The sequence below is a fragment of the Vollenhovia emeryi genome, unplaced genomic scaffold (assembly GCF_000949405.1).
Source record: "Vollenhovia emeryi isolate VEMERY1.0 unplaced genomic scaffold, V.emery_V1.0 DF939264.1, whole genome shotgun sequence".
NCBI classification, from domain to species: Eukaryota; Metazoa; Arthropoda; class Insecta; order Hymenoptera; family Formicidae; genus Vollenhovia; species Vollenhovia emeryi.
Window position 1 is genome coordinate 154168 of NW_011967102.1, and position 20452 is coordinate 174619.

The window sequence follows — 20452 nt, forward strand, 5'->3', positions numbered from 1 at the left end:
TTCTGGCATCGAAACGAATGGCCCGTAAGACCTTAACGTCCGCGCGGTACGCCCTCGAATATAAAAGATAGCGATACATTCGCGGCGGCGCCGGCGAAAACGCGTGCAGGAAGCTGCAAACGACGGCCTTACGCGCGTAATCTCGTGATATCGCGACGGCATTCCGCGCGGGTCCGCGGTATTATTACACTTTATACCGTACGATAACTCATAATCTCTTTTGCAGTAAAACTCCGAGAAAGTCGCGCGAATTCTTTTCCGATGCGCCGTGTAATTCGCCCCGTAATGCTCTCCCGCCTGCGGCTGGCGGACAGGAGTCACGTAGCTGCGTTTAGCCAGCATCCTCGTCGCGGTCGACGCGACGCGACGCGACGCGGCGCGGCGCGGAGCGGAGCGGAGGCCGCAGGTCCCTGCACTCTCGCGGCCTTCGTTTGTACGCGTCGCTCGCGTACGTACGTATAGTATGCGTACGCACTTGTCGTGGATTTTCAGGAGGCCGCGCGCAGTGCATCCGCCGTCGGAGCGACGAGCAACGAGAGCAGCGGCGACGTAGGTCGCGTGGCGTGCGCATGCGTTGCTAACCACCGCCACCACCGCCACCATCGCCGCCGCCGCCGCCGTTGCTGCCGCCGCCGCCGCCGCCGCCGCCGCCGCCGCCGCCGCCGCCGTTGCTGCTGCCGAGGCTTCCACCACCGCCGCCAAGTTCATCTCGCATCCCCTCCGAGTGGTACCGCCGCCACGCGACTATAGCCCCCACCAGAAGCGTAAGCGTGTGTCACGCTCCGGATAGCTCTCGGTGCGTGCCCATTATCGAGGAGGGGGTAAGGGGCGCGTGTAGCAACGACGCCGTCGTGGGGGTAACCTGGCCGTCGGCGCGGTGGGGATGGAATTACGCTCGCGAAGGGACCGTCAGTAGTTCCGTGCTGTCTGCCGTGCGGGTCGGATACGACGCGTCCGCGACGCGACACAGTCTTCGTCTCGTCACCCCTTTAGCCACCCTTACCCTGCGAAACGCGAACGTCGTCAGCAACGTCGAAGCCCGCGCGCGCTCGTCCCTCTCTCTCTCTCTCTCTCCGTGCTCTTCCCCCCCGTTGCGAGTGGACCCGGGGACACGAGGAGTTCGATCGCGCGGAAGGAACGTACGCTCGCGCCTCTCCGCGTCTCTCGCACCTGGAGATTCTCGCGTCAACCCCCCGCGTCGCGTCGGACGAGAGAGCGGCCGCCGTTCGGTGGACGCGCGCGAGAGAGAGTATACATGTCGTGATGCCGCGGGCTGAGCGACGCGCGCCGCCGAGAGGACTCGCGGCCGAGGGTGCTTCGATCACGTCCTGACGATACCAGCCCTCGTGCGTCACCCCTTCCGCGGGACACTGGTGCGGTGCGTTCGCCAGAATAATGTTGGCGTGAGCGACGGCGGAAGCGGAGCAGCGCTACGCTACGCGACGCGGCGCGACGCGACGCGCTGGTGTACTCGGTGGTTTTCCGCGGATGGCTCGGGGTCACGTCTTCAGAGATTGTGCCGGCTCCGTCCGCCCGACGTGAGATCCCGACGGAGAGGACAGGCGAGCGACGGCGCGCGCGCGCGCGCTTGTACACGCGAGAGAAGAGCGGGATCCCCGTACTCTGTATATTCCGCCCGTGCGCGAAGTGTGTGCGACGTGTAACACGTGTGACAGTTACCCGTGGGATACCACCGCGGATTATACGTTTCTTCGACCGCAAAGGGGTGGTTGGAGGCGCCGTGTGCGGGATTACACACACGTACACCGACGCGCGCGCGCGCGCTCGCGCGTACACGCGACACACACGCACACACACACACACATACACACACACACGTATATCAGTGGTTCTCCTTGGTGCACGTTACGGCGGATTCATCCCTAAAGGATATGTCGCTATAGCGCTCTCGCACGGATCGCAGCTACGATGGCCGGATACTCCAGTGCGCTCAATACGGATTTCGCTCCGGAATCAGCGCGGAGGATGCAACGATCTGCGATCGATGCTATCGGGGATGCCAGGGAATCCTCCGGATGCGCGATAACGAGGTACATACCTTACCTGTTTTGAGAAGCAGCTCCGGCATTACGGAGAAATTGCCCCGATTAGCTAATACCGAGTCGCCAAATTCTGCTGACGCCAAGGTGCTCCGAGCACGCGGGCGGACGCGCGTGCGAATCTTCGTCGCGGAGTTAACGCGACGAAGGATGCATCGTTGAATATACCGATTGGTGAAAAAGGGAAATAGGGTATTTCAAACTGCATACACGGAACAACGGTTAGCGAATTATCACAGCGAGAAACGTTTGTTAGATAAATTGGGCCCAAACTGAACCGACTGCAGGAGGTTCCATACAGGCCGTCCAATCCGGTGCAGAACACAAAGCATTGACCACAACCGTTGCGCCCACTTGCCTCAGCAACGTTTTTAACCCTTGACTTATCCTGTCTGTTTCAACTGACCAACGTCGCATTACGCGTTGACAATTATATACCAGGCGATTTAACTATTTGATTTTAAATGGTACATCTCATCAGATTGCCAGTATTAGGATAAATAAAATTTCAAGTTTCAATCGGCCTCAGCCGGCCACATTTATCAAATAAATGTGGCCGGCTTTCACAACGTTTCGACCTTTGGTTTAGGTCCTTGTCAAGTGAGACCTAAGAGTAAATGTTTCACGTACAGATTACGTAAAAAGTATAGAAGAATTGTACAGTATCGCAGAATGCTGGTCGGCCTACCTTGTTACGGAGTTTTGTATTTGATTTTAATTTTGCACTTATGAAAGCACTGTGAGCCGAAACGCGTCCATTTAAAAAAAATGTATATTACACATTGTCATCTTTTATGCTCTTAAAAATTAGCCTGTTTTGTTTACTTGTTAGAAATGTATTATTTCGCACGCCCTCGTTCAGGTAGGAGACTGATCGAAGGGTCATCGATTCGTGCTACGAAATCTACTTGCGCGTATAATTGCACGTACCTTAAATATCAAACGCCCGGTCGCGTCAGTTGAACGCGTAAACTTGAATACGCGTAAAACGTCCGCTCGAAGGGCGATGCACATTTTTCACGTCACCGCGAACTTGTATACACGGAATATAATAGACATTCCGTTTCTATCTGATAAAAACGGGCCCCGCTTACCGTTTCTCGTAAGAACGGACGTGCGCTAATCCGAACGAATTTCGCGGAGGAGACGGAAGAAATCCTTTTCCTCCTTTAGAACTTTGGCGAGAGCACACGGCGCTCTTTGAAGCGCGGCACCGAATAAGAAATGACTTTTTAATTACCGCACCGCGGCCGCAAAATGTAAACTAACCGTCCAATGAACCGCGCGAATTAACGAAGAATCGCGCGGCTATTATTCTTCTAGGTAAATTTAGCATCTCGTCGTTTCATAATTAAACACGAGGTATCGCGAGAATACTCACTTTTGATCCCCCGCGCCAAGCTGGTAAATCTAAAACATGTAAACGCTCGTCACACGTATGCATTATACATACGTGCACACGCGTGCGACGCTACTCGCGTTTGCCACAATGCAGAATAATCTATGGGGATTCCAGTGACAACGGTTTCCGCGTTCGTACCGCGCGCGAGCGCACGTGTGTGCGTGCGTGCGCGTTCGACGCCTTAAAATATTCACGAGATCAATATTCCGCACTTGTCGCGATATACGATTTTAGCGTCGCGCCGCGTCGCGAGACTTCTCGCGGGGAATTTCGGCAAGTGGATCAGACGCCGGCAAAACGCGCAGCCATCGATACGTGACCTCTCGCGCGACGTACGCGTGCACGCGTATCGAAATTAACGCGATACCTGAGCACGCCGGGCGCTCGGAGATATTTTACGTGCCTAATTTTAGAGACGACCGCTCTCTCGCGTCGCGAGATATCGATACGGGGTCGCGATTTGCCCGACGTCTCGCGCGTCCGCGCGAAATATCGCGGCCTCGAAAACCGTTCCTCTAATTGATAACACGAACGCCGTTCCCGAAACAGGTGCGAGCCTAATGGACCCGTCCGCCGGGAGGGCTAAGTGACACGCGGTGAAATTAAATGCCATTACCCCCCCGAAGAAATTTACGCGATCGATACAGATACGCGTGGTATAAATATGGCGCTACCAAGGTCCACGAGATGCCAGATCGCCACATCGGCCGATGATAAATGGTCGAGTTAATGGCCGACGTGCTATTAATGAGAAAGAGGATTTGTTGACGTCGGCAAAAATAAGCGACCGGCGAATCAACGCGAAGGACGGTAGATGTTTAGATTAAGCTTTTTGCTCGTCCGTCTTTGTTAGGGACTGACCGTCGCGGCTCGCACACTCGTAGGGTCTTGACCCGACGAGTCGCCGAGCCCGAAAGTTTCGCGCAAAACCGTAAACGTAATTGCAAACAGAGGATAGTCCTCTATTACGAGATAGGCCCGTAATACGAGATAGCGGGATCTCCGCTAAATTAATAGGCATCGTCTGTGAGCTCCGCCGTGAATTTATTGCCCTTGGAGCGAAATCTGTTCAGTGGAAAATTGGTTGTTAGATCGTGTTGCGAAAAACGATTCGCGATTGAACTTGGACGTTGAACAGCTGCTATCTCGTAACGGGGGGACTTTACTGTTGCAAATTGTATTTGACCATCTTTTAATTTCCGTTTTACACGTCATCTTAAGGCGCGTATTGACATTCCAATCTCGCGTGTCGGTAATTAGCCTGTAATAAGATAATTAAAAAAATTGCAACTTGTACGATAACGTCCGAAAAAAATGGAGTTTCAACTTGGTTGTCTATCGGCGATATATCGTGGCTCACGGTGTCTAATTAAAGTATTGAATTCTAATTGAATTGTTCAACCGCGACGAATGTAAATGTTTGATAAGTTAACACCGGTTTACTTTTTAACAATGATAAAACGCGCTGTAATTCAGGGTGTATTTTTCTCAATTTAAGCCGAATGTAAATATATAATGAACTTATGACTTCTTTAACGCGGTTATAGCGCAGATATTCGGGAATAAAGGTAACTAAGAGAATATAACGTAATATTCGGTACACCGCTGTGTTGCACGGAAATAGTTTCTAATATGTGCACAGAGAGCTCATAGCACGAGCGTTCACGGGTTAATGTCTCTATATTCTGGCGTTCGTGTTTGTTACTGAAAGCGTGGATGTATAGATCGTATCGGCCGGACATTTACTGCCTTCATTGCTCCCTGGTAAAGAAATATTTGAGCAACAGCTCGGGATCCTATAAATTTGCAGTATGAAATCGATTAGCTTTCGCAAACTTGAGCGGAATTTATTAACAGTCTTATAGCTTTTCCGGGCCGTTTGTGCGCGAAACGTCCTTATTGTAGCAGCTTCTTTCGCCGGCGGGGAGGGCAATTCCACTATTTGACTGTTTAAATTTAGGCGGCTTTTACGGCAGATAATATCGCTAATTACCTCCGAGCGTTGCGTTATGACGTCAACGGGGTTTCATCTCGTCGACGACATCGCAGTACGGTCGTCGGTGAAAAATTTACATCCGTGTAATAGAGGCGGAGAATATATATCGGATTTGCTTTTCAAAATATTTAATCGGGAAATTGCGATCGAATCGCGGGCCCTTCATCAAATTTTAATCAAAAATTGAGTCCAAATATGTCAAAGCGTCCGTACCTGTCAGGATTGTGACTAACGATTACAGCGCTGGCGCGGGCACGCGTCCTGTGTCATTCACGTACACTTTCTGTGTACTTCCCGTATGTACGTTACACGATAAGCTAACAGCCCCTAATAATTAAGTCGGCGGCGCAAGCCCGGGTCTAAGAGCGGGACTACGGTTAACTCGCGTGCATCTATCGGTGATTTTCAACGTTTAATGAGAAATCTAAATTGCGGATTGAATGCTGCAATGAGTTCCGCGGCAAAGTTCTACGATGGTACGCGCCAAGTTAGAGCAATCGGAATCTTAAGATTCTCACCGGGCAGGTTAATTCCACTTAATAGTACAGCGCGGGAGAGGAAGGGGCGGGGAGGGAAGGGCAACTTCAATCTCTAAGGTTTTATAAGTTCGATAACGAAGCCGTAGGTGGGGCGCGTCTTCCTCTTCAACCGGGGGAGAAAAATTCTAGAGTTTCGCGAGACACAAGGCCGGATTACGAGAGTTCTCGCCGCGGCGAAGTCGTAGGCGCGACAGGATGGAATTCGTAGATGGAATTTTAATTTAGGCAGTCAACGGCGGGAGGGAGGACGGATAGCGATTTAATATTCGCGCGTAGCGAATCCGTCGGCGCCGATCCGCGCCGGCGGATGAAAATGCTTTAGAAAAACACTCGCGACGAAGGAATAGCAGGGGCCCCGCTCGAGAGGAGAGAGAAAGGCGCGGATCTCTCGGCGGAGCGGATAGAAATCTTAGTTTAATATCACCGTTCGTTTGCGACAAAACGTTTGATTGCCTCCTGCCGGAATTTTCGTGACGCGTTGTAGCGTTGCGCCTGACACGGCCACCTGGTACGCAAATTAAAAAAAACACACACACACACCCAACTAGAGAGTTCTCAAATAAAAATCGAGAAAAATTAATCCGGTCTGCGCGCAAATGTTTAATTTTATTAACGTCACTTTTTGCTTAATGCACCCTCAGTATCGCCGGGTCCTACTACTTTCGCCGTTACGTTTAATTGACACGGCAATATGCGCCGGAAAATAAATTAAATTTTCGGCGGATGCCACGTGCAAATATTCGTCTGAATTAAATCGCGCGACTTTCTCACGCGTGATTTAGCGCATTATCCCAAACCCGAGCGGACCTCCTTCTGTTTATACACTGCCGATGATAATCGATAAAGCTACTTGTATTTCGTCCAGTGCATTACTATTTTCTCCCTATTGTTGCTCATTATTAACAGATTGCTATTAATTATGGTTCTCCGAATGAAAATTAATTCTTGATAAAACGTACAGCATGTGTGATCGAATTACGCTCGGATTGTATTGTGAATAATTCAGATCGTATAATCGTCAGAGCATAGTTGTTGCAGGCTGTTGCAGCGCCAACGTGCTGCTATAGCTCTGTGACATTAACAACATTTACGCTTTCATTTTTGTTAATTCTCTCCGGACTAAATTACCTCGTGTGCCAGCAGATAAATGAAACAATCGATATATTCCGTTATCGCTATTCACTGGCGAGAACAAAATCGCACGTACCTGTATTAACACCCCGTTTTTAGAATCCCCCACAATTAGCATCGTCCCAGGTCTCTCTCGGCGAATCCTGGAAAAAAAAGGAGGATTGACGATGAGCTTAAATAGATTCGACGATTACGTACGAGAAAAATAGGAATTTGCGTCATCCAAGTTGACGTTATATGAAAATTGGCAATCGCGTTTTCCTTTGTACCCAGATCAATTTCAGTCATAAGAAAGATTATCGATGGAATTCTTCGAGAGTTATCTCGAACTCTCGCCAAAGTTAATACTTACGGCCGAAGCCGATTCAATTGCAAACAAAAGTTCTGATCAATTTCCCTTTCTGGTTCGCGAATATGCAAAGTCGAAAAGACCTGACTTTGTTTTTTTCTCCCCCCCCCCCCCCCAAGCAGACTTCTTCGCGAGAGTTCGGAACGCTCAAGTTTCTTTTTATTAAAAAAGTAATATATGTCAGCTATTATATATTATCGGCTGTATTATTCTGCGGTTAATTCCAATTAACTCGTTATTCTCTACGATTAATTATTATGTCAGTATAAACATCCTTTGTGCACGCCCCGCAGTTTTTCGTAAATACGTTGTTTAGCGTCCGATGCCGAACGATGAGATCATATACGTTTAAAGTGACACGAGAGCCGGAAAAACACAACAGAACAGATTTCATCCTTTATTCACGTTGAAGACCTTGAAATTGGAGCATGACGGAAGGTACGGCCGCAAGAAACTCTGGATCGATTCGCGTAATATTTCGTACATGTGTTTTTATATGTGTCGATTCGTAAAGCATTACGGCGAAAGAGAATCGTGCCGATCTGTCGGCGTAAATTCACGGTTAGAGGAAAGTAGGCGATGATATAACGTTAGAGGAACGAAAGGCCAGGCTACCCGGAGTTACCGGGACCACGTAAGCTCGCATCGCCGGGGGTTGGCGCGCAGCAACCACCTAGTCTCTCCTCCTGCGCTAACCCCCGCGGTCGATCGATTCGCTAAAAGTAAATAAAACTCAGCCCGAGTTGCCTGAAGGGGCCGGCGGTAGTGTAAGCGTCAGTACCAAGTGTAATGCAATAAATCAAGGCTTCGATGGAAAAAGCCTGAAGTCGTCGCGTAAAATCTGTAATCTACGTGGCGATTGTTTACGGTGCGACAGTTCACAACGGCGGGGTAAATGTGTTTTATTGTGAATCCGAGGAGATAATAAAATTGCACTCGGGCAGACACAGATAAAGTTGTGCCGTCCAACCAATTTTCATTTGCCGAGAAAAGTTTAATTGCCAACGCCAACTTTTCGAAAGAATCCTAGCTCGATTGTATTTCAGGTAATCGCGGGGGGTACATCGACACCGAGAGACTCCCTCGTAATTTGTTACCGCATAGTTGACCGCGAAATTTCGCACATATCGCTAATACGTTGCGATATATTCGTAAAGTATGTCGCACAGATTCCCAGTTTCAGTCATCTTCAAGGCCGAATTTAACGAGCTATTAGCATGCATGGTGCACTATGTTTCTTTAACTTGTTCTCACCGGTTTCTTCAACTAATTTGGAGTCCATTTTTCCTCGGAGAAAATTCGATATTCAACTTTAAATATCTCTTTGTAACTAACCCTGAACTCTCTTAAAATTCTATTACACTGAAGTTCGGCTAAAATTAAATGAAGAATTAAGTTTTATTATCTTCTATTCTTTAATTAGTGAAAGTTGTTACGTTTTTAATCTAACATTTTTGTTAAGGGATAATATTCTCCAAATCCGTCAAAGAAACCGCAGATGAAAGGCAAGGACGTTCTTTGCCAACTTTATCTTCATTTCCCTGCAAAATGGCGAAGCCCAGGCTCATTTCATCTCCCTCACATACTTTCTTCAAAACTATCTATGCTACAAATGAGCTAAAGTTCTTTTAAAGCTCATGATTGGCTTTGTACACTTTTCTCACGCTGACAAAAGTCTTTATTCTCAATATTGGGTATCCCGACAGGTGATTCACATGTGACAATTAATTAAATTGAAATGCGATCCATTAGAATTTTTCTTCTACGTATAAAGTTATTTTGTAAAACGTACGGAAGAGAAATGTCAGTTGTTCTGACAGTTTTAAAGTTGTCAGTCCCAAGTCTGATAAAAGGCACTGCCGGGCTGCCCATAAAAGCGCGACAGCGTAAAATAAAACGACATACAAGTGTAGCTTTACAGTAGAATAAAATAAGACAACAAAGACAGGTGAATTTTCCATCGTTGAGAGATAGGGCGCTCAGTTGTGCTTTCCGATATGTTGAATCGATGATCAAAGACTGACAAATTGCAACGAATAATGTTACAGGTGGGCCAATTTAACAGAGATAATGTTAAACATGGACGGTAGGATAGGGTTAGTGGCAAGTTGTGAAGTTCATTCCATCCGGAGACGGGAAAGTTTTCTGTGAACGACGCAATGTCAGCCTGATTTCGCCGCCAGCGATCCTCTCTACCGTTGTACCGTACATTTCGGAGTTTCAAAGAGAAACGTGCACAAGGCGGAAACATTGAAACAAATATTGAGCGCGTTTGAAAATGATTCCAACGCTCTTAATGAGAAAAAAATCGTGTTTCGAAATTACTCGGAGCGCGATGCGTGGCAAATGTATTCGAAACCGAGCCTACAAGGATCGCTGCAACGTGATCCGAAAGTCGGAGCACGGGGCAGGCAAAGTCACTCGGCAAGCGTAAAATAAAATATATTTACCAGACGTACTTTTCGCCCTTTCGTACAATTTTCTTGCACGTTTGTCGTCCGACTCGTTTCTTTTGTGGTAACGCGTTAGAAAAGGAGACAATTTGAAAATTACTTTGGTGAATTATTAAAAAAAACTTTGTGGCGCCACTTTAAAGCCTCTAAGCGTAAATGTAGAGAACTTTTTGGAAACGCCATTTACCTCGATAATGCAATTACGCTAATGTTTATTCGACGATAAATTGATGCCTTTTGCAAAGAACGTTTCGGAAAACGTTAGCCCGCGCCAAATGAACAATTTCTCACGGTGGTGCGCGGGGGGGAAAAAAAAGGTATGCCACGCGCAAGCCGGAGATATTTCAATTGGGAACAATTAATTCTAATCGATTAATTTGTGAATACCAAATACCCTCGCGGCCGGTGTTATATCCTCCTCTTTTCTGCTCACGCGTTGACCGCACGAATAGCGTTATAGCCGCGCGGTCGTCCATCACTTTGTCTGGCCACAAAGTAATTATCTCGTAAGCATTATTTTAATTAACGCTGATGATTAAAGCACGGTAGGTATTCGCACCGTATTTCGCTCTCGTGCCTCTTGTTTCCGTTCTTCTTAGGTGCCGCTGCGCCGCTCTAACAAGAATGATTACCCGCAATTACGCGGAAAAACATCGTTCGAATTACGGCGGGGCGGGAGGGGGACCGCTAAATAGAAGATTAACCGCGATGTATATATACGAAAAATGATTAATCGCTTCGGAGTATGCTCGCCTATTACAAAGTAGATATTATACGCGCTATTTATCTTAAACTTTGGGTAGATACTCCGCGAGGAGTTTAAGCCGATCGCAAAACGTTATATGTATTCCGCGCTTTGACAAACCGTCACCGCGCAGCGTCCCTTTAACGTAACCGGTTTGTCGAAATTTCAATTTAGTTACCGGCACTACTTTGGCGGATTAATTTTTACGTAACAACGTACATTTACAATCTCTTGCCCGCGGTAAACTCATCTTTTGCCGGCTCAACTTTTTAACTTGATATAAGAACGCGCTTTATTCTCTCGTGGCGTGCGCCGCGCGCGCACCCTCGTAGAGATGCAACTCGTTTTTGTACCGTAAAATCGTGTTTTGTTTATACGGAGCGTGGAATGTATTCAAGAGCTTTCTTTGCAATAATAATGTAAAGTGATATTCGCAGGATTCGAACGGGGGAGGGAAAAAAACGCGGCGTATACACGTAAAATACACTAAACTGAATCCGTTATTACAACAGCCATTATTGCGAAGTTTTGCGCTTCACGCGCGATAGCTGGATAAAGACGCATTGTGCAGGGTGCTCAGCAAAATGCCGTCATTAGAAGAGACTAATTGTGAGTTATGCACAGAAGCGCCGGGGTTGCGTAAGAAGCTCGTAGCCGACTGCTCTCGAGCTCTCGCTAAGAAATGGATATAAATGCAACGAGCACGGGGGCCGCTACGAGCTTACCCTGCTGCTACGAAAATCGAATAAATTCATTATCGTCTACGGAGAACGAGGGTGCGAGCATCCGCGTTGCATAGCTTACCGGATATTATCCTTCATCGTAACACCAGAATGCAACATCGCCGGTCGGCGCCGTCGGGGTAACAATATTTAGTGGCAGTTAGCGCCAAGTGACCGTGCCGACATCGATCGAAAATGGAGGCAGGAGCGATTCGGTGTAATTCCTTCCGTAATGCAGTTTGGTTACCAAACGTTGCGACGTAAACGCCGATATTCCGGCTAACGTGCGGGAGAGAGCGAGGGAGAGCGAGAGAGAGAGAGAGAGAGAGAGAGAGAGAGGATAAAATAAGGGAAGAGTAGAAGATGCGCGCACGAGTTAAAGATTAAGATTCCGTTTGAAACATAAGTAAACGTTTGTGCGCTCAATTTACATAAACATACATTTTCTCATCGTATATTCCGGTGGTTTGCATAAATAACGAACCGGGAAATACAGAATGTAAAATAGCCGCGATATAGCTTCCTCTTCCCGGTAGTCTCCACCCGGAACGTGACACTGAATTATTCTCGGGCCGACGTAGTAGAAGAAGGTTTTTGCATTGATATACCTTGCTCTCTTCGCCAAGTTACGTTATTGTCGCCCCCGCGTATCCGGCTGTCTCCATTCTTAATAAATGCCATAATTTCCTCGCCTACTCGCACATAGACAAACGTCGTGTTCGCCATGAAATTATCAGTCCACTCACGTAATGCATACGATTTAATCAATATTACATTACTATCGGCTATTTCCGGAAGAGGATATGAATGATAAAAACGGTATGTATATTTTACAAAGAAGGAAAACTGTTTGCCGCTTAATATAGCTCGTCCGCGATAAACAGCTATTTTTAAGTGGACGGAAGACCAGGTGATATTTTAACGGCGTTTGTTTTCAAATTTTTTGATTCAATAATATTTTCTCTTTCACCGGGAATAGAAGTAATTTATTAAGTTTACGATACTTTTCGGGTGAGATAGACTGAATTATTTGTTTCGCATCACGCTCGAGGAAAATAGTTTCGCCCGGGACCTGTTCCGGGCGTGAAACTCAACCCGTTGTATCATTTATCGGTGCGGTAGCCATCGGTGCTCTGATATTTATTTAATTCCTCGAAAGAAAAGCGGGCTGTGCGGGAGAGCCTACCGCTGGTTCCCATTATCTCGCGCAAGAAGGAAAAAAGTGCTAACGTATGGCGTGCAGTCGTAGATTGTTTAAAGTATGCCGAGGCGAAGTAAGCGTTCCAGCTGTGAGACGATAAATGGCATCATTTAAGGTTCCACTTTTAGTTCTTTCCAGCTGCAACACGATAAATGATACTATTTAAAGACACCCACCACTTTCGAGTTTGCATCTCAAGCACGAGAGTTTACTTTGCACGACTAGTTTTTCTCCTTACGATCTTTTCCCGCATTACTGTCAGCCTGCATCAAGCGCGCCTTATTCGGCGCGATCGCGCCAAGCGCACGGGGATTGTAAAATAAACCGCGAGATGCCCCGCCGATGCGTTCGCTGACGTGAAAATAACATCGATAGTTTGGGCGAATTAGTTGGTCGGCGAATACCAGGCAGTGGAAATAGCTGCTACGCAAGAATCCATGAATAACCCGATAAAGGAGCCGCGCGCGCTGTTACTATTTTGTTCTAGTATTATATTAAAACGAGCGAGAATAATTTGCGAGATATTTGCATTTAGCTTGACGCGCACAGTGTATTTAGAGTCGCTCGCAATATTTGCCTCTCGCTATGCTGATTATATTTACATCGAGAACATTATACCGCCGGTGCAATCTACTACTTGTTTTATCTGCCATTTCTGCACCGCCGCCCGTCGCCGCGGTGCATGCCATCTTTTCCATTATTCCCTCACGCTGCCGGAGCGATATTGCCAATTTAACGATTACCGCGTCTATTGAACGAAATGCGCGCACATTATCATATATGTTTATTCGGCTATAATTTATTCAACGGCCCTGCCCCTCCCCGCCGATTCGCCGGAACAGATTCCGCAAAGTGGCCCGCACCGGCGACGTTATAAAGGTTGCATCAGATCAATATACGCTCTTTCACAATCGCCGCGCGCGGCGATAATTGTCGCTGCATGCGCGATAACTCGCCGCGAGGACGCCTATCGGCGCGGTGTCATTTATTCCGGGAAATAGAAGCACGAAAAATAAATTAGCCCGCGTTAATGGATCTATCGGGCTTTTAAAACACAGACATTATAAACGAGCCGGTAGATCCGTAATGCACGCTCAAGCGTATGCACGATGTAAAGAATGCGCGGCCGTAACTGTTCGACCTCACGATATTGCCGCCGGCATTTGTTCAACCACGATGTAGACGTTAATATATGCTCTTTTTCCCTCCTCTGTCAATCTCCCTCTCCTCTTCCCCCCCCCCCTCACGCACGCGGAAATTTTTTCATCGATAAAACGTTCCATCAATATTCATGAGTGCAAAGTTTGACCAACTTAACTCTGTTAAGTCCGGCATATCGTTTTCGATATGTACAAGTTCCCCCGTTCGCTCGCGCTGCTACTCAACGTAAACTCTGCGATCCGTTTTAGAGCACAATTCACAATTCACTCGCCACGATTAACCCCCCATAGACACGAGAGATTCAATCTTCTGGTATCTTGGTTAGAGGAGTAAAACGTTGCAATAACGTATTGGAACGGCGCCAAGCTTTCGGTTAGGATCTCATTTCATCGGTATATAAGAGGAGATTTGACCAATTGCGAAAAAGGACGTTCGAAATCACACCTGCCGGCGAATGATTTTTGCCTGGGGCAGCCACTCTGCGCTTTTCGCGGACCGTCTTATTCGGGGGTCTCTTTGGCGACGCTCCTCGCAAACAAGTTTCGGGAGGAGGAGGAGGAGGAGGAGGGGAGACAGATGTCACGTCAGACGCGGAGTAAATCGCCGTCCGATTTCGTACGCGAGAAGACTTGACAAAGGAGAGACGAGGGATTTTGCGTGAATGCACGTTCGAGCCCTCTTTCGCACCTTCCCGAGATTCGTGATCCATTGTCTGTCAATCGGCGTACAACTTTTGCCACGTACACGATATCTCTCGTGCGGCCCGATCGTTCGCGCACCTAAATAGATGACTGCCCTTCGCGCAGCACGTAGCTCGCGACTCGCACGGATTTAATTGTCGATGTGGCCGCGAACTTGACACGTGCCCTCTCGATTTAGATAAAGGCCCAGGCTCCGGCGCGGCTCGCCGGCATTGTTTGTCCCTCGTTAATTGCCGAATTAATCGCGCCGAGCGATAAAAAGTTGCGCGATAGAGAGTTAATTTTCCAAATCAAAGAGCACGCTGAACAATTATGCAAAGCGTTTCGTACGCCCGCTCAGGTTACATGCTGTTAACTTAATGCATCATTAGTGCACACACGAGTTTATGGAGCGCGTAATGCATTTGCTATGTATTATAGAGAATCACCTGTCTTCCCGCGAGAGATAGCTGTAGCTCCGCGAAACCAAACGAATGTCAGATTCATACAATGTGCCCCAAGGATATTCGATAGACTGATCACCTAGTTCATCGGTTTAGTTGCGATGCACACCGCGGCGAATACCGTCCGTATTGTTACAGATTCGATACTGGAGAGCACTTTATCGTTCGAATAGCATTCATTTGTCTGTACCGTACGTATAATCGCGTTGTTTAATGTACGATTATTTGCGTTAAACATTTCAACGTGATTAAATGCATGAACCGATTCACACATATCATCTTGGATAAAATTGGACTGGTTATCAGCTAATTTACGGTGAGCAGCGAGTAGACGAGGATTAAATATTTGGCGTATAACTCTCCGAGCCGTACGCACTGGTTGTGCGCGAAACGCACGAGACAAAATACAAATATAATTAACCGAATTCGTTCCTCTCCGCGCGTTAGAAAGGGGGGGAAAAAAAGATCGACGCGCTATATATCGCTCCGAATGCACTTCCTTTCTGTCGGATATACAATAAAATATTGAGGAATTTCACAGAGGGATTCCCTTCCCGTTCCAGTTAGCTTCTTTAACGGCCACGCAGCAAGCATTTTTCATCAAGGATATCATAGATAAAAGAAATCGTTGCGCGCCATTTTTTTTTTGCGATTCAATTAAGATTTCAGATTTTATTGTTTACCACGCGCCTATCGCTGCAAGCCTAAGGGGATTCAGGCGCTTTTAGGCTGTGTACTTGCGATCGCGGCAATTGCTTACCGTGGATCTGATAATTGACTCGCGGAAGTTCCCGATAGCGAGATACGATCGATGATTTACGAGGAACTTGCCGATAATCTACCTGGATAATCTCTCATGGAGCTACACTGCGACACAAGGCCGAACCGAACCACTAAAAAGCGAATCGTGTAATTGATGTTCATTATCAGAAACGTGATCTCGCCCGACCGTCCTTATTTAGTTAGGCGCGTCAATTTCGCGTCGGTACTACTTGGCCGTAGCTACTGAAAGACGGATCCGCTTTTTACGAGAAAACGCGACGTGGAAGACGCGATTGTATTTATCTGTTCCATGCAATATGCTCGGTGTTTTATTGAACGTACGATACGACTTTTTATTCGTCCCGGTAGAACGCGTCAAATTTTTACGGTCAACCCCCAATATCGTATACAGAAAAATGGAAAAAGCGACTAGGAATATAATAGATATTTTAAAAACCTGAGACACGCCGGTAATGATAATCGAAGGACGCGAGCACCGGTTGGCTCCGTTTCGGCAAATACGGGAAATTTTACCAAGAAAAAGCTGAAAAATCGCAGTATTGTGCTTTTTCTACAGGATGTGCAATAGCATATGGACGTGACGAAATGTGTCCAAGATATGTCAAAGTTAGTCTCGATTAATAATGATCTGAATACTTTATGCATAAGAATTGCGAGTTTATTTGGAAAAACTAGCGCAGCAGAAAAATATGGTACATTTCGCGTTTCAGAAGAATGTTGGCTCACGGAATTTTCTACATAATACAGTATATTACGTGTATTCCGCGGATAGCGTTTTGCTCATCACTTTTATTAATTCAAGCTATGACAGAGGCATCCAAGCCATATCAATTATAAAAATGGAAAAATATAGCGGGTATTTTCTCCAGCGATATTTATATCCGCGCGTATTCGGGTGATACCGCGTAACTAACGTCAAGTAATATATTTGAAAGCTTTTTCGTAACAGTTGTACACAACGAGAGCCTATTATTTATTACCGTTGCGTTTGCTATTTATCGCATATTTATCAAACGAATATTAACAGGCGGTAACACGGGCGCATAGTCACGTCTGCGATAGAAAAAGATAATTATTTCGATGTCTCCGGCATCATAATGAACCCTCATTAACCACGGCGCACTCGCGACCATCCGCGCAACGTTGTGTATTATTTCCACTCCTGTCCATCATTATCCATCTCCCGTTTCCTCTTTCCATCGAGTTTTACGTTTCTCACGATGATCAACATCGACCAAGAGGATGTCTCTTCATTTCTGTAATCCCTTGATGCGTGAGACGTCTTTAAGAGCGGCGTGCTTGTCTCTTTACAATGTTTCCTGTAGCTTCAATCGAGTTTTCTTCTTTGTTCCACGTAACTTGGGGACTAATCTTAAACTAACTCTTTCTCGAGCCCATTTAAATTACTCGGAATCAATTTTCCGTTTCTCTCTCTCTTTTTTTTGTTCCTCCCGCGAGGCAACGCCGTTATCAATCTCAGTTACTTTCTTCCGCTCCTCTCTCATCCGCAGTCTCGACCGCGCATGTTAAAGCGGCTGACCGCTGTCGAACGCATTTTTAACATTTACCATTTGCCGTATATCTCTCTCTCGGAGCGCGTAATTTCGTGCGCTCTCTGACTCTCGCGGTGCGGCGGATACAGTTGGGGTAAATGGCATATACGTTCCGGTCGAATGCATCCTCATTATCCGCGGTGGTATATTCGAAGCAGCCACCCAGTACGTGCGTACGTGAAATTTTCACACTGTTCGTCATGTCTGTGCGCCCATTCGCTCGTGATGGCTCCGCTTTATACGTATTTCCGGCTCTTTAATCCGCCTCGTTCTCTCGAACCGATATATATCAAATGGCAAGAGATACTGTTATCTCAACACTTTGGCGTTTATTTGAAAACTGACAAGCGCGCCAAGATATATTACGCCCTCGCGGGCCGCATACCTTGCTGCAAAATACGAAAGTACGGAGGGGGTCTCGCGGTGATTTTAATGGCAGCGCGTTAATACGGTTTTCTGTCACTTGTGCATTATTAAAATGGACCAAACATTATTAACGAGGTATTCTCGGCAAAAGTGCGCCCGCTTAAACGTTCCTTAATCTCACGATAAGCCTGTACCTCGCGGGTTCTCCGGCTCGTAAATTTTTCACGTGCCAGATTAAAATTTTCATATGCTAGGACGAGAGCACACGTCACATTTTCGAAACGCAGCTCATTGTGCGAATTCACTTTGCAGTAGTATGGCCAAATGCAATTTTTGTAATTAGGGAGAATTAACGAAGCGAGAGACAGAGGCCGAGGGGTAGGGAGGAGAGAGATAGAGAAAAGAGAGGAGAGAAAGAGAGAGAGAGAAGCAAGGCGCAAGCGTCGAATATATCCTCATTATCTGCAGCGTTATATTCAAAGCATTTACCGCACGCATATGGGCTGTACATGCAATGGTATTTTCACACCCTGTCCGTTTCGCTGTACGGGCTATCCCTCTCGTTTTCTTCGCCGCTCTCTCTTTCCCCGTACGTATCCGCGCACGGACACACGAGCGCGCGAGCGCGCGCGCGCGCGCACATTCGCCGTTTTCGGTCCACCGAGTGACGGCTATCGAGAGCACTACACCAACGAATTCTCCGGCTACCGCGCGCATCCGTTACTCAGTCGCATACCTGCATAATATCGACGTATCGAACAGGCCAGCAGCACGTGGTCGTAGCGCTGACGCGTTAGCTACCCTGAAATTTCACCGTCAACCCCGCGTCAGGGTACATGAATTGTACAAGGATAACCGCCACCTGCTCCGTTCTTCGCGCCCGGCTATGCAGTTTGCACCCGGCTAAGCCGCTCGGCGAGCGGAGATGATTTAACGCCCGTCGTTCTTTACTTACGTCACATTCGTTAAGACCCTCCGCCAACTCGTAAGTCGGCGTCCGGTCGTACAAGCGCGACGATTTACAATCATCTTTCTCGTATCATCGCGCGAGACGGAATGTTCCGCCGGTCTCGCGTCCGTAAATTAACTCCCGCTCCCGTCAAATCCGCTAGGATTTGATAGAGAAACGGGTAAGTACCTTATTCGCGCTTGACCTATGAACGTGTCCTGTAATTTGGTCCGCTACATCTGCGGCGTTATGCGTTATCGTGCGCTTTGTTATTCCGTATATATCGATTGTCGACCGCGTATTCATACACGTTCGTGGCTCTGACAAATTGATAACCATTAATAATAACTGATAATCGACCTACGCGCGAATGGACGTTGCGTTAATCGCGGGTGAATTGCATAGCTCAATAAATATGTAACGTGCGCGAGGCCATCGGCGTGAATCAATTCAATTGCGATTTTTGATATATTTCCTGAATGGCGATATATCGACTCCGCGGAATTTCCGCGGAATCGAAGAAACCGGGAGCGCAGAGCTTATCAGGGGCTGTCTCTCGTGAAATTGTTCAGCCAATTCTTCCTTAGGGAAATGCGGGATACCCGAAATGGAATCTAAAGATTCCGTATACGCGTACAAAACCGTAGGTATTTATTTTCAAATAAAATATAATTTCACTCGCAAGCTACGTTTTACGTACACGGGAGGAAAAATGTAGCTGTCGTAGCTGAAAGCTGCACGTGGCAACTAAATTTCGGTTGTAAAATATGGACAGCTAATATTCAGCTGAATGTTTTGCTGCTGTATCTGTTGTATTAAGTGCGCCAGCGACCGTTTGCTATGGTTTAGGAATTTATAGTTATGGCAGCAAAATATTTTTAGCAAACCATGATTCACTACAGTAGAACAACGTTTTTTCAATATACATTAAAAAGTGATACAACCTAGTTGACAGATCATAAAGTGCACCGACGGATTGATCGTAAGTCGCATTTTGCACCCAGTTTGCAAACAACTCGCAACAATATAGCTGACAAATCGTTTCTGCGCTCTCAGCTCGCTATATTGAAACTAAACTAACAAATAGAAAATAAGCAATTTGATAGAACATAAGCAATAAACTGTTGGCGACGCAGGCTGGACAAAGCAACCCCGGGGTTCGCGATGGAAAAAAAGGTATTTTAATAAAAAGTAAAACGTTTTCGAACGTTATTATCGAAATTTAAGCTTTTCCCGTTTTTATCGCAGTAACAGTTTGTCAGTTTCCGCAGTTGGATCCGATAAAATATATTGGTTTTCCAAAATATCTGCGTGTATTCAATTATTTGCTATCATATAGAGTGATTTCAGAATATCAAAGTAATGTGTAAATATATACCTATTACAAATAAAAATAAAATAAAGCAAAAATGAAATCAGGCACACGCGCGATGCACGGGAATCACATTTAAGATATAATCCCATCGGTTAATAGCCTTCGCCGACTCATTCGTTAAACTGGATCGCAAAAATTGCCGAGCACACGTTGGCATTTGCCAGAAAAATGTTGATGATCAATTCGACAGGTGCGCGATATATGAATTCGGTGTAAGGAGAGACGTGTGAAATTTCGTAGTTCGCGTGTCTCCCCGTTGCCCGACCGACCTTTAATCCGAGCGGCGCGAGCGCTACGTGACATATGTGAAAAATTTGTAAGTCAATAACTGTGCGAAGCGATAAATCGGATCGAGCGACGTCGCACGCCCCATTCCGTCTGATTTTCGTTGTAACCGCTTAGAATAGGTACGCTGCACTCGATCTCGTTTCCTCCGTCGCTTATTTATTTATACTTTCCATTTTTCATGCGTCCTTTTGATATCTCTCTCTCTCTCTCTCTCTCTCTCTCTCTCTCTCTCTTT

General features: G+C 46.7%; 1 protein-coding gene across 1 annotated transcript in view; it reads left to right on the forward strand.

The window, feature by feature from the left end:
• The first annotated feature begins 927 nt into the window (after positions 1 to 927).
• Positions 928 to 20452, forward strand: part of LOC105559569 (irregular chiasm C-roughest protein-like) — a 132027-nt gene continuing 112502 nt past the window's right edge. Inside the window, exon 1 of the mRNA XM_012007964.1 lies at positions 928 to 2051. Within this exon, the coding sequence (XP_011863354.1) occupies positions 1930 to 2051 (122 nt within the window). The 5' untranslated portion in view covers positions 928 to 1929. The remainder of the gene's footprint in view (positions 2052 to 20452) is intronic.